Source organism: Callionymus lyra, chromosome 3 (genome assembly GCF_982586985.1).
Source record: "Callionymus lyra chromosome 3, fCalLyr1.hap1.1, whole genome shotgun sequence".
Taxonomy (NCBI): Eukaryota; Metazoa; Chordata; class Actinopteri; order Syngnathiformes; family Callionymidae; genus Callionymus; species Callionymus lyra.
The window spans coordinates 18,842,780-18,856,228 of record NC_141820.1 but is presented as its reverse complement, the minus strand read 5'-3'; the positions used below and the strand labels follow the sequence as shown (position 1 = coordinate 18,856,228).

At 39.1% G+C, this 13,449-nt stretch overlaps 1 protein-coding gene across 3 annotated transcripts; it reads left to right on the top strand.

Annotated features, from left to right (window-relative positions):
* Positions 1–2,740: 2,740 nt before the first annotated feature.
* LOC148083693 (NXPE family member 3-like) lies at positions 2,741–11,089 on the top strand. Of its 3 annotated transcripts, XM_087786828.1 has the most exons (8): positions 2,741–2,766; positions 3,462–3,589; positions 7,565–7,692; positions 8,098–8,571; positions 8,628–8,920; positions 9,603–9,673; positions 9,744–9,938; positions 10,028–11,089. In XM_087786828.1, the coding sequence occupies exons 3-8, from the start codon at positions 7,594–7,596 to the stop codon at positions 10,585–10,587; spliced, it is 1,692 nt and encodes a 563-aa protein (XP_087642954.1). In that variant the 5' UTR covers positions 2,741–2,766; positions 3,462–3,589; positions 7,565–7,593; the 3' UTR covers positions 10,588–11,089. The 3 variants fall into 3 exon arrangements, with proteins under 3 accessions (XP_087642954.1, XP_087642953.1, XP_087642955.1); XM_087786827.1 differs by lacking the exons at positions 2,741–2,766; positions 3,462–3,589 and adding an exon at positions 5,189–5,226; XM_087786829.1 differs by lacking the exons at positions 2,741–2,766; positions 3,462–3,589 and adding an exon at positions 6,145–6,168.
* The last annotated feature ends 2,360 nt before the right edge of the window (positions 11,090–13,449 follow it).

Sequence of the window (13,449 nt, the reverse complement as noted above, 5' to 3'; positions counted from 1 at the left end):
CCAGAATGTCTTCGGTAGCACCAGAGGACCAGAGAGCAGCAATCCAGGAGAAACTAGGGAGAAGGACCAGTTGAAAGATGGCCAGGAGAAGGAACTTGATTTATACCGTTTGTTGTGTCTTTAAAACCCTGGCAAGAAACAAGTCCAGCCATAAATGTTTTGGCACATTTCCTGGCAGGGTTTGGCCATACCTGGCTTCTTTGTCATGGCAACAATTATCAGGTTTTTAGCTTGAAACAATATCAACACCAGCTCAACAGGTTGGCATATCTCTTTCAAAACCGGACCAGGACAGAACGAAAACAGGTAAAGAGACCTATTGGTGTGAATATTATCCATTTATTTTCCTTGATGATGAAAAACGGGCAAAAAGAGTTAAGCTAATGTAGCGTTATAAAAAGTATTTTTTTCAAGAATTTTTTCAAGTGTTTGTGTTGGGAAATGTCTATTTCAGGCTCCACAATGTTGCATTATTTCTGTTGGAAAATTACATGTCTATTTAAGTACATTAAATAGTCATTTTATGTCAATTGATAACATGAGAGAAAATGAAAATAAAAAAACCCAATCCTGGAAAGAGAACAGTGATCTCCTCTCAGAAACTGTCACCAGTGAGTCCAGCTTCAACCACAGAGCCAGGCTTTCTGATCAACCTGTCCAACCTGTTGACACTCCTCTTGGACTCATTCCTACCCCAACACAGCATAAAACAGGACACTGGCCACCACAGACTGGTAGAACATTAAAACGATCAAAACAAGGAGACACTTCCGTCCCGGGTCTTATACTTAGCGTCGTGGAGAAAGATGAACAATCCAGAGTAACGCTCTCATCTGCACCTTGTGGCATAGAGAGCAGGTAGAAGTAGTTAACGAACCATATTTTACACTTTTTAAAAAACTCATTTTAACTCCTCTAGCGTGTAACTTACACATTTTTTATTTCACTTGTCTTAAAACAGGTCTTGTCACTCAAGTGTTTTTTTTTGTCTGCATTTTCAGGCAAAGCTGAGAAATATTAACCTTGGATCATGAAGGGAGGAGCTAAGAGGTCAATGAGGCACTTTTGGATTCCAGCTTTTTTGTTTTTGTCAATCGTCATTCTGACACATCACCTGGATAAATACCTGGTGAGTATTGCAAGAAAAAGATACTACATCACTTGTTTTTTTTTTATTAAAGCTCTTGTGTTAGTTTCTGGTGTAACCTTCCTCGTAATTTTAGAAAGTGAGTATAAACATGAGATAATACGTCTAGAAATAAGTGGAGGAGGCTGGTTTGAGGGCTTAGCAAAGAAAGAATCAGAGGAAAGAGTGATTGTAGAAAATCAATGAAAGAAGTTTGTGTTGTTAACCTGCAATGGCAGAAAGTGACAACGACTAAAGATATTAAACATATAAATCATAAATAAAAGTTATTAAGAAAATTATTTTCTTTTCAGTTTTTCTTCTTTTGTATTGGTTTTCCTCCTGTTCGTGCCCCTTAAATGTGGAGATGGTTTAAAGTTACATTTAATTTTAATTTAATTCCTGAAAATATGCCAAGGTGAGTGTCCTTCTCTTCCTGTTTTTTTTTAAGGTTACAAATCTGTGTCTCCCTTGATTGCTTAATCCTTCAGTCAAGTGTTTGTTTCAAGTCTTTTTTTTAGAAGGAAAAATAACTTCCATTAAAAAGAAAGACTTTGAGTAACTGTTTTTTTCTTACTATAAAAATGTTCAAAATATACCTAGATTCCTAGAAGATCATTGCACAAATATTTTTCATTTTATATAATTATTTATTAAATGTGACGATGGTGTAAAAATAAAACGACCAAAAGGATACTATCTCTTTGCAGCTTCTTCAAAGGTTGAGTGCAAGTGAACGCATCTTGATGGAAGAAGTCAAGATTTCACGTGGTGTTTTCGTTACATTTATTAGATTACACTTTTAAGCTTTTCGGCTTAGAAACGATAGTACATTTTTCGAGTAGTTATGTTTTAACAGTTCTGAATACAGTAGGATTCGATAAGTACTGAAACGCAGTGTCGGGAAAGTTGAGTTTTTTAAGGGAACTAGTTAAAAGTTCAGTTGACCAGTTTTAAAATGCACTAGTTCAGTCTATAATTCCAAAATGTTAAATATTCAAAGCTCCAAGAATGAGTAAATCAGATTTCATGGTCATATCAGAAACTTTTTTACAATACAATGTACTGTATCATCAAATTTCATTGTAAAAACAACACAGGAAGTGTATCTGTTGTGACAGTTGATAATACAATAAATGGCAACTGTGGACAAAAGGCAGCAGCCTGTCATTGTGCAGTTACATCAGAACAAAACCCCAACAGCATTTTTATGATGCCTCTAGTTCTGTCAGCTTTTAGGTCATTACTCAAGAAAATATGTACCACTATGTTCGCTTGTTTGAGAATGTTAGGGTTCAACGTCAACCCTTGCCAGGTTACCCTGGTCTTCGTGTCCAGAATGTCTTCGGTAGCACCAGAGGACCAGAGAGCAGCAATCCAGGAGAAACTAGGGAGAAGGACCATTTGAAAGATGGCCAGGAGAAGGAACTTGATTTATACCGTTTGTTGTGTCTTTAAAACCCTGGCAAGAAACAAGTCCAGCCATAAATGTTTTGGCACATTTCCTGGCAGGGTTTGGCCATACCTGGCTTCTTTGTCATGGCAACAATTATCAGGTTTTTAGCTTGAAACAATATCAACACCAGCTCAACAGGTTGGCATAACTCTTTCAAAACCGGACCAGGACAGAACGAAAACAGGTAAAGAGACCTATTGGTGTGAATATTATCGATTTATTTTCCTTGATGATGAAAAACGGGCAAAAAGAGTTAAGCTAATGTAGCGTTATAAAAAGTATTTTTTTCAAGAATTTTTTCAAGTGTTTGTGTTGGGAAATGTCTATTTCAGGCTCCACAATGTTGCATTATTTCTGTTGGAAAATTACATGTCTATTTAAGTACATTAAATAGTCATTTTATGTCAATTGATAACATGAGAGAAAATGAAAATAAAAAAACCCAATCCTGGACAGAGAACAGTGATCTCCTCTCAGAAACTGTCACCAGTGAGTCCAGCTTCAACCACAGAGCCAGGCTTTCTGATCAACCTGTCCAACCTGTTGACACTCCTCTTGGACTCATTCCTACCCCAACACAGCATAAAACAGGACACTGGCCACCACAGACTGGTAGAACATTAAAACGATCAAAACAAGGAGACACTTCCGTCCCGGGTCTTATACTTAGCGTCGTGGAGAAAGATGAACAATCCAGAGTAACGCTCTCGTCTGCACCTTGTGGCATAGAGAGCAGGTAGAAGTAGTTAACGAACCATATTTTACACTTTTTAAAAAACTCATTTTAACTCCTCTAGCGTGTAACTTACACATTTTTTATTTCACTTGTCTTAAAACAGGTCTTGTCACTCAAGTGTTTTTTTTTGTCTGCATTTTCAGGCAAAGCTGAGAAATATTAACCTTGGATCATGAAGGGAGAAGCTAAGAGGTCAATGAGGCACTTTTGGATTCCAGCTTTTTTGTTTTTGTCAATCGTCATTCTGACACATCACCTGGATAAATACCTGGTGAGTATTGCAAGAAAAAGATACTACATCACTTGGTTTTTTTTTATTAAAGCTCTTGTGTTAGTTTCTGGTGTAACCTTCCTCGTAATTTTAGAAAGTGAGTATAAACATGAGATAATACGTCTAGAAATAAGTGGAGGAGGCTGGTTTGAGGGCTTAGCAAAGAAAGAATCAGAGGAAAGAGTGAGTGTAGAAAATCAATGAAAGAAGTTTGTGTTGTTAACCTGCAATGGCAGAAAGTAACGACGACTAAAGATATTAAACATATAAATCATAAATAAAAGTTATTAAGAAAATTATTTTCTTTTCAGTTTTTCTTCTTTTGTATTGGTTTTCCTCCTGTTCGTGCCCCTTAAATGTGGAGATGGTTTAAAGTTACATTTAATTTTAATTTAATTCCTGAAAATATGCCAAGGTGAGTGTCCTTCTCTTCCTGTTTTTTTTTAAGGTTACAAATCTGTGTCTCCCTTGATTGCTTAATCCTTCAGTCAAGTGTTTGTTTCAAGTCTTTTTTTTAGAAGGAAAAATAACTTCCATTAAAAAGAAAGACTTTGAGTAACTGTTTTTTTTTTACTATAAAAATGTTCAAAATATACCTAGATTCCTAGAAGATCATTGCACAAATATTTTTCATTTTATATAATTATTTATTAAATGTGACGATGGTGTAAAAATAAAACGACCAAAAGGATACTATCTCTTTGCAGCTTCTTCAAAGGTTGAGTGCAAGTGAACGCATCTTGATGGAAGAAGTCAAGATTTCATGTGGTGTTTTCGTTACATTTATTAGATTACACTTTTAAGCTTTTCGGCTTAGAAACGATAGTACATTTTTCGAGTAGTTATGTTTTAACAGTTCTGAATACAGTAGGATTCGATAAGTACTGAAACGCAGTGTCGGGAAAGTTGAGTTTTTTAAGGGAACTAGTTAAAAGTTCAGTTGACCAGTTTTAAAATGCACTAGTTCAGTCTATAATTCCAAAATGTTAAATATTCAAAGCTCCAAGAATGAGTAAATCAGATTTCATGGTCATATCAGAAACTTTTTTACAATACAATGTACTGTATCATCAAATTTCATTGTAAAAACAACACAGGAATTGTATCTGTTGTGACAGTTGATAATACAATAAATGGCAACTGTGGACAAAAGGCAGCAGCCTGTCATTGTGCAGTTACATCAGAACAAAACCCCAACAGCATTTTTATGATGCCTCTAGTTCTGTCAGCTTTTAGGTCATTACTCAAGAAAATATGTACCACTATGTTCGCTTGTTTGAGAATGTTAGGGTTCAACGTCAACCCTTGCCAGGTTACCCTGGTCTTCGTGTCCAGAATGTCTTCGGTAGCACCAGAGGACCAGAGAGCAGCAATCCAGGAGAAACTAGGGAGAAGGACCAGTTGAAAGATGGCCAGGAGAAGGAACTTGATTTATACCGTTTGTTGTGTCTTTAAAACCCTGGCAAGAAACAAGTCCAGCCATAAATGTTTTGGCACATTTCCTGGCAGGGTTTGGCCATACCTGGCTTCTTTGTCATGGCAACAATTATCAGGTTTTTAGCTTGAAACAATATCAACACCAGCTCAACAGGTTGGCATATCTCTTTCAAAACCGGACCAGGACAGAACGAAAACAGGTAAAGAGACCTATTGGTGTGAATATTATCGATTTATTTTCCTTGATGATGAAAAACGGGCAAAAAGAGTTAAGCTAATGTAGCGTTATAAAAAGTATTTTTTTCAAGAATTTTTTCAAGTGTTTGTGTTGGGAAATGTCTATTTCAGGCTCCACAATGTTGCATTATTTCTGTTGGAAAATTACATGTCTATTTAAGTACATTAAATAGTCATTTTATGTCAATTGATAACATGAGAGAAAATGAAAATAAAAAAACCCAATCCTGGACAGAGAACTGATAATGGCTGCTGTTATTTATCTTGTGTTTTATATTATATAATTCTGTTAAAATTGTTTGTGATAGTGTGTACTGCATGAATTCTGAATACAGTAGGAGTCGATAAGCACTGAAACGCAGTGTCGGGAAAGTTGTGTTTTTTATGGGAACTAGTTAAAAGTTCAGTTGACGAGTTTTAAAATGCACTATTTCAGTTCATAATTCCAAATTATTAAATGTTCACGGCTCCAAGAATGAGTAAATCAGATTTCTTTGTCACATCAGAAACTATTTTACATGTCATGTAATGAAACCTGACGATACAATGTACTTTATCATCAGATTTCATTGTAAAAACACAGGAATTGTATCTGTTGTGACAGTTGATAATAAAATAAAAGGGAACTGTGGACAAAAGTCAGCAGCCTGTCATTGTGCAGTTACATCAGAACAAAACCCAAACCGCATTTTTATGATGCCACTAGTTTTGTCAGCTTTTTAGGTCGTTACTCAAGAAAATATGTCCCACTATATTCACTAGTTTGAGAATTTTAGGGTTCAACGTCAACACCTAGGCAGGGTTTGGCCTTACCTGACATTTGTTCCAGTCATCAGAACATCAAGACCAGCTCAACAGGTTGACATTTCTCTTTAACGACCAGGACCAGGACAGAACGAACAAGTGTTTGTGTTGGGAAATGTCTATTTCAGGCTCCACAATGTTGCATGATTTCAGTTGGAAAATTACATGTCTATTTAAGTACATTAAATAGTCATTTTATGTCAATTGATAACATGAGAGAAAATGAAAATAAAAAAAACAATCCTGGACAGAGAACTGATAATGGCTGCTGTTATTTATCTTGTGTTTTATATTATATAATTCTGTTAAAATTCATTAGTTCTCGAAAAAAACAAAAAAAACTCATTTCACGAGTCAGGATACATTACAGCGTGACTAGCAGGGAAAAACAGGCAGGACCACTTAATGAACTGAAAACACAACAAAAAGAAGAGAAGTGAGGCACTGCCTCACCTGCCTCCCCTTGACCGCGCATCCCTGGTACAGTATGTACTGGAGTTGGAGGGGTCTGCCAACAGGCTTTTGGGTTGATTAAGATTTAAGATTTATTTGCATGTTTTGTGTTATTATTTTTTGTCTTAATGTCTGAAAGTTACCATAAGGAGTCACACAATCTTTGTGAGAAACCAACACACAGTCTGACTTCTATTGTCGTATCAAAGTTTTGCAAATGTACTTCGACAGACTTTATTGGGACCTCCAGAGGGTGGTCTCTTTCAGGAAATTGGTTTTCCAGCTCACAGCAACACAGACGATAGATTCATAAAAGAAGAACAAGAACAAAGTGCAATAAAAGTGTAAGATGACACAATCTGAGTCTAAAGATAAAGAACATAGATCAAAGAAAATAACAAAGAGAAAGGATACAAAGATTAACGTAGAATAGAATCATCTTTTCACTCCACCCCTGCCCCCAAACTCAGAATTAAAAAGCCTAATAGTAAGAGGAATGAATGAGTACCTGAGTCTATTAGTGTTGCATCATGGGAGGAGCATTCGTGCTCCATCAGCTTCTCTGCTCACTGATGACAGTGTTGAGAGGATGACTGTCATCATCCATGATGGACAGTAGTTTGTCCAGTGATCTCCTCTCAGAAACTGTCACCAGTGAGTCCAGCTTCAACCACAGAGCCAGGCTTTCTGATCAACCTGTCCAACCTGTTGACACTCCTCTTGGACTCATTCCTACCCCAACACAGCATAAAACAGGACACTGGCCACCACAGACTGGTAGAACATTAAAACGATCAAAACAAGGAGACACTTCCGTCCCGGGTCTTATACTTAGCGTCGTGGAGAAAGATGAACAATCCAGAGTAACGCTCTCGTCTGCACCTTGTGGCATAGAGAGCAGGTAGAAGTAGTTAACGAACCATATTTTACACTTTTTAAAAAACTCATTTTAACTCCTCTAGCGTGTAACTTACAAATTTTTTATTTCACTTGTCTTAAAACAGGTCTTGTCACTCAAGTGTTTTTTTTTGTCTGCATTTTCAGGCAAAGCTGAGAAATATTAACCTTGGATCATGAAGGGAGAAGCTAAGAGGTCAATGAGGCACTTTTGGATTCCAGCTTTTTTGTTTTTGTCAATCGTCATTCTGACACATCACCTGGATAAATACCTGGTGAGTATTGCAAGAAAAAGATACTACATCACTTGTTTTTTTTTTATTAAAGCTCTTGTGTTAGTTTCTGGTGTAACCTTCCTCGTAATTTTAGAAAGTGAGTATAAACATGAGATAATACGTCTAGAAATAAGTGGAGGAGGCTGGTTTGAGGGCTTAGCAAAGAAAGAATCAGAGGAAAGAGTGAGTGTAGAATATCAATGAAAGAAGTTTGTGTTGTTAACCTGCAATGGCAGAAAGTGACAACGACTAAAGATATTAAACATATAAATCATAAATAAAAGTTATTAAGAAAATTATTTTCTTTTCAGTTTTTCTTCTTTTGTATTGGTTTTCCTCCTGTTCGTGCCCCTTAAATGTGGAGATGGTTTAAAGTTACATTTAATTATTGTTTTCTTTCTTCAGGGTCGGGAGAAACCTCTACGGCCACCGTTCTTGAAAGTGACAAATAAGCTCATTACAATTTCACAGCCAATTGTAACTGTTCCAGCAAATGAGGTTTTTTCCTGCAAGCCTCATCCTCTTTCGCTAGCAGATTCTTTGGAAGAGCGCCTCCTTCTGGACTCCAACCGCTGGCCTGAAACTCCCTCTATACAAGCAAATTACTCTTTAGAGAAAACCAGTAATCCTCGTGGCAGCAACTATGTTATTTTACCAAAAGAGGGGGGGCAGCAGTGGCACATCGGTGATCAACTTAAAGTTAGGATTCAAATGAAAGACTTCAAGGGAAATCCTAAAACGACTGGAGGAGATTTCATAACTGCCCGACTGCACAACCCACTTCTTCATGCTGGTGTGACTGGACAAGTTGAGGATCATCTCAACGGATCTTACTCTGCTGTGTTTCCTTTACTGTGGAAAGGAAGTGCAGCAGTTGAGGTACATTTATCAAAAACGCCTTGTTTCTAAAGACTAAAGCTTAACTTCTTTTGTAGGTGACTTTAATTCACGCCAGTGAAGCCATCACGGTGCTGCGCAGACTGACCAAAGAACTTCCTGACAGAGTTAAATTTACGAGCATCTTCCGCCAGGGGAAAGAGTTTGAAACAAGCACATGTAATGTTTGTCTGCGTCCCACAAAGGAGCCAATATGCAACTTTACTGACATCAGAACAGGAGACCCTTGGTTCTGCTACAAGCCGAAGAAGCTGGAGTGTGACACCAGAGCCACACATACCATGCAAGGGTTCTCTGCAAGCTTTGGACCCTATGCAAAGCTGTTTCTGAGGTAAGCATTATTTCAATTTAAGGTTGTTCTAAACATAGGAGATAATCCAGTCCACACTCACTGGGAACGAAACAAACTATAAAAGCCCAAACACTCAAGACCTAAGATGGTGTAACATATCTGAGATCAGTTTGCACACTGGCTGAATGATACAATACGATTTTAGCAGAACAAAATCAAAAATCGTTTTTTTAAAAAGAACACACAATTCATAACAAATCAGTTGATTAATTGATTATTTAAAAAAAGATATGTAATCATTATTTTCAGAGCTGGAAAAGAACAACAAGAATGTAACGTGTGTCAAAAATATCATACAGAAAAACACAGTCTAGTTTTAACGGTAATGTATTGCTTAATAATATAATTAGGAGGTGGAGTAGTTACTTTCATTTAAAAGGACCTAAAATGCAGTCAACATGAGTTTACAACCATTATTACTAACTGATAAATATCAGTTTAATATTTGATTAGATATGTGGTTTGGATTTCATTCAACACCCTTGATAAAACCTTTACTAAGAGGTCAGTCGTATACATGCTAATAATGTTTAACACACACACACACACACACACACACACACACACACACACACACACACACACACACACACACACACAAACACACGTACACACATACACACAGCTATTAAAGATTTAACAAATGTGTTTTTTTCCTCAGTAAGATCAACATGAAGGTTTCCATTCCTTCATTTGGAGTCTCTAGCATCAATGTTCGTCCTACAATTAAAGGTGAACACACTTGTACCTACAAAGTTAAAGTGTTTTTAGACTTTTTTTTAACCATTCTCTCTGAACACAGGTGTGAGAACCAGTCCAAAGATCAACCAGCCTGGTTACTATTACAAAGGTGTGTGGCAAACCTTAACCGGCGCCCCAGTTCAGCAGTTTAACACTCCTGCAGCCATCAGCAAATGTTTGGAAAAAAAAAAGATCTACCTGTATGGAGACTCCACCGTCAGGCAATGGTACGAATACTTAACTGGAACCATACCAGGTGATTTTTCACACTCATCCTCTTTCTTCGCCGTCTTTCTGGAGTTTGGGGTTTCAATTAAATGTTCATATTTTCTGTTCTATTTTAAGATCTCAAGCCATTCAACATCAACAGCATGAAGGGTGTTGGACCTTTTATGGCTATTGATTATAGAAGTATGACTATAGGGAGGTACCGTTTACATGGAATCCCTATTGAACATCGTCTGCCTCCAGTTCCTGTGACTGAGCTTCGCTATGTTGCTAATGAACTGGACTCACTGGTCGGAGGAGCCAACACGGTTGTGGTCATTGGTGTCTGGGCTCACTTCGGAACTATCCCAACTGAGTTCTACATCCGCCGGCTCCAGAGCATCCGTAGGTCCGTGATCCGACTCCTGAAAAGAGCTCCAGACACCCTGGTTGTTATCAGGGCGTCAAACCTCAGATATTTAACCCCTTCCATCGCCTGGTCCAACAGTGACTTTGCATCGATGGAGCGAGACAAGATCCTCAGGGCTGTGTTCAAAAGTGTGAATGTCAGCTGGGTGGATGCCTGGGAGATGACTATGGCTCACTCTCTTCCTCACGAACTTCACCCCAAGCCCCCCATCGTCAAGAACATGATCAATGTCCTCTTGTCCTACATTTGTCCAGGAATGAAGAGCTAGGTGTTTCTTTACTGTATTGTTTATTAGACAAAATTGTTTCTTCTTTTATAAGCTGTTTTGAATTATGGCACAGCAAGAAGCTTGAAGGATTTAGGCAATGCCTCACCTCTCAATGCGCAATCCATCACACTGTCTTGATACATGCAATTGACGTGCGCTGGTTGCCGTATCTCTGAATGTTTCCAATATAATGCTCACAGATACGTTTATTTTCCTTGATTTCACAAAGACTGGTTGATGTCTTTAACCATTAAAGTTGAATGTTTGTAAGGGTCTATTTGGTTGTAATTACAACCGTAGTTAAAATGCAAAGCTTGAGGCACACACTAATGAGCCTCCACAAACTACGTCACATCTCCATTGAGGCGGAAAAAAAATAAGACTAAGAAAATTCAAGAGTTGAAAATAATTATGTTTGTTTGTTCATACTGTTGTGGATGCTGAGTTGATAACGTCAGTCGCTGAATAAAAGTTGGCGCTCGCTAGAGCCGCTTCCAGCACATGCCTGTCTCTTCTGTTCTTTTCAAGCATTATACACATGTCACATTGGTGGCAGCAGTGGGATTTCCCAGAGTGTCCGGGTGGGGGTTATTTGCTTGCCGAACAGCTTTTGGACTTTTCTTGTCGGATTGACCAGGCATTAAAGTGGAGCTACCACCGCAGTTCTGCAGAGACTGAGAAAAGATGTTCGACGTTTCCTCGCTGGACTTGATCCTGGTTTACAAGCGTCATGGACTGGGTGCAACTGACATTGAGGAAGCACTTGTTGTGGCAAGTTGTTGTGAACGTGCTAGGCTTGCTATACGTGCGGGCATGCCCGACTCGCCCCGTTCTACACGACCCTTCAGTTGTAGCGTCCCTGAAATCACCAACAACATGATTGATGGATATGAACATGGATCATGCCGACAGATTGATGGAAGCCGTTGAGTGCCTAACCACCAGAATAGAGTGTCTACAGTCCGAAGTGAGAGACTTGGGGGCACACTGCCATGAGAGGGAGTATGGAGCTCGGAGCAACTCATCGACACGAATAAGGGATGGAGAAACACTGGAGGGACGTCGCCGGACCTGTCGCTGTGATTTTAGCGCAGTGTTGCAGCTCAACCACCCCAGGGACTCATGATCATGGACGGTCTCCAGGACGAGCTTCGGGCACTGACTACCGTGGTAGGAGCTGGTCTCCATGGGAGTCTGATCCCATCACAGTGACGGAGATGCCTCACCTCAACGCACTTGGAACAGAGATCCCCGAGGGTCATACCACAACGAGGAGCAGTGGCCAAGGCGTGGAGTAAGGTTAACATCTCCATCCAGACGGTCACCAACCCTTTCACCCCGTCAGATGCAGGGAAACTGGCAGTGACTGTCGTTGAGACCCAGACTCCAGTCTTACCATCAGAGGGTCAAGATAGTGAACTAATGAATGCGTATTCAACTTCTATGATGAATGGCCACTCGGTGGGTGAGTCATCATACTCCATGTCCAAGGTCTGGTTTATGGTGTAGCAGTGAATTTACTGATGGAAACAGGATCAAATGTATCTCTCATATCAGAAGACTTTTGAATGTTTGTTCCTGCACTACGTAAGTGTGTTCTAAGTTACCAGTACAAACTGCAGTGGGTCTTGTGCGTGCTGGACTTGTGACCTGAGGTGTTTGAGGACCAGCCGCTCCAATGTCTTCATCAGCTGCAAAGTCAGTGCCACCAGTCTGTAATCGTTCAGCTCGCTCGGCCGGATCTTTTTCGGACTGGAACGATACAGGAAGTCTTCCACAGGGTCGGCACTTTCCACAGCCGTAGACTGAGGTTGAAGATATGCTGGAGTGGCTCAACTAGTTCAGCAGAGCAGGTCTTTAGCAGTCGAGCAGACACCTTGTCAGGACCAGCAGCCTTCCCTGGACGAATCCTCCGAAGTACATTGTGTACCTGGAGTGAGGTGAAGCTGGGAAGTGGTTGTGTGGAGCTTCTCTGTTCACTGATGACAGTGTTCAGAGGATGACTCAGAGGATCATCCATGATGGACAGTAGTTTGTCCAGGGATCTTGTAGAATATGTCAAACATTATGTTACGCATTATATCGACTCACGGTACGAATAACCAAGATACACAGTATATTTAGTCATGGGAACAGTTGTCAGTGCATCAGGCTGCAGTATATCAAGCTACGGGAACAAGAACTCTTGTCATTGCATCGGGCTACACAATATATCAAGTCCTGGGAACAAGAACGCTGGTTATAAGTTTCCATTTGCATCAAGCTGTTTAGCAGTGGAATCTTGATTCTGACTTTGTGTGGTGTTTTCATTCATCATCGACCATTCTCTCCGAAGAGTCCTACTACGTCAAATGTAATTCAGGAATGACACCTTGCTAACAGAGGAAGCAGAAGTCATAACAATCTCCTCTCAGCAACTGTCAACAGTGAGTCCAGTTTTTCCTCTTAGTAGCACAATCTTCTCTGTTCTGTTACTTACCTTTAATAAACTTTCCAGTTTATCAGTACTTTTTGACTTTTGGCTAATTTTTACCGTTTGACCCTGTCGTCATCTACTATAGCCAGCAGTACATCAAAAGGCTATCAAACATAGGTTATCCCATACAGTAATTTAATTTCACAATATGCATGATTCATACTCATTTAGATGACATAGCTCCATGACTTTATCTTTTGCTCATTTTTCCTCTTCATCTTTTAAGCCAAGACTAAACCTATTCACCTCGATTTGTAATTTATTTCACTATTTAACCAAACCCCGAAAAATACCAAACGTTTAATCACAATATTATTATGACTCAAATCTGCTTCGTGTGGAAGTAAGTCCTGATGTGATTGACTTTATCTTCGTCATTTATTTAA

What these genes read in the sequence shown, in the direction of transcription:
- LOC148083693 (XM_087786828.1), top strand. Translation starts at nt 7,594, where the DNA reads ATGAAGGGAGAAGCTAAGAGGTCAATGAGGCACTTTTGGATTCCAGCT. An exon ending in TATGCAAAGCTGTTTCTGAG is followed by an intron (nt 8,921 to 9,602) that starts GTAAGCATTATT and finishes TTTTTTCCTCAG; the next exon opens with TAAGATCAACATGAAGGTTT. An exon ending in CTTAACTGGAACCATACCAG is followed by an intron (nt 9,939 to 10,027) that starts GTGATTTTTCAC and finishes TTCTATTTTAAG; the next exon opens with ATCTCAAGCCATTCAACATC.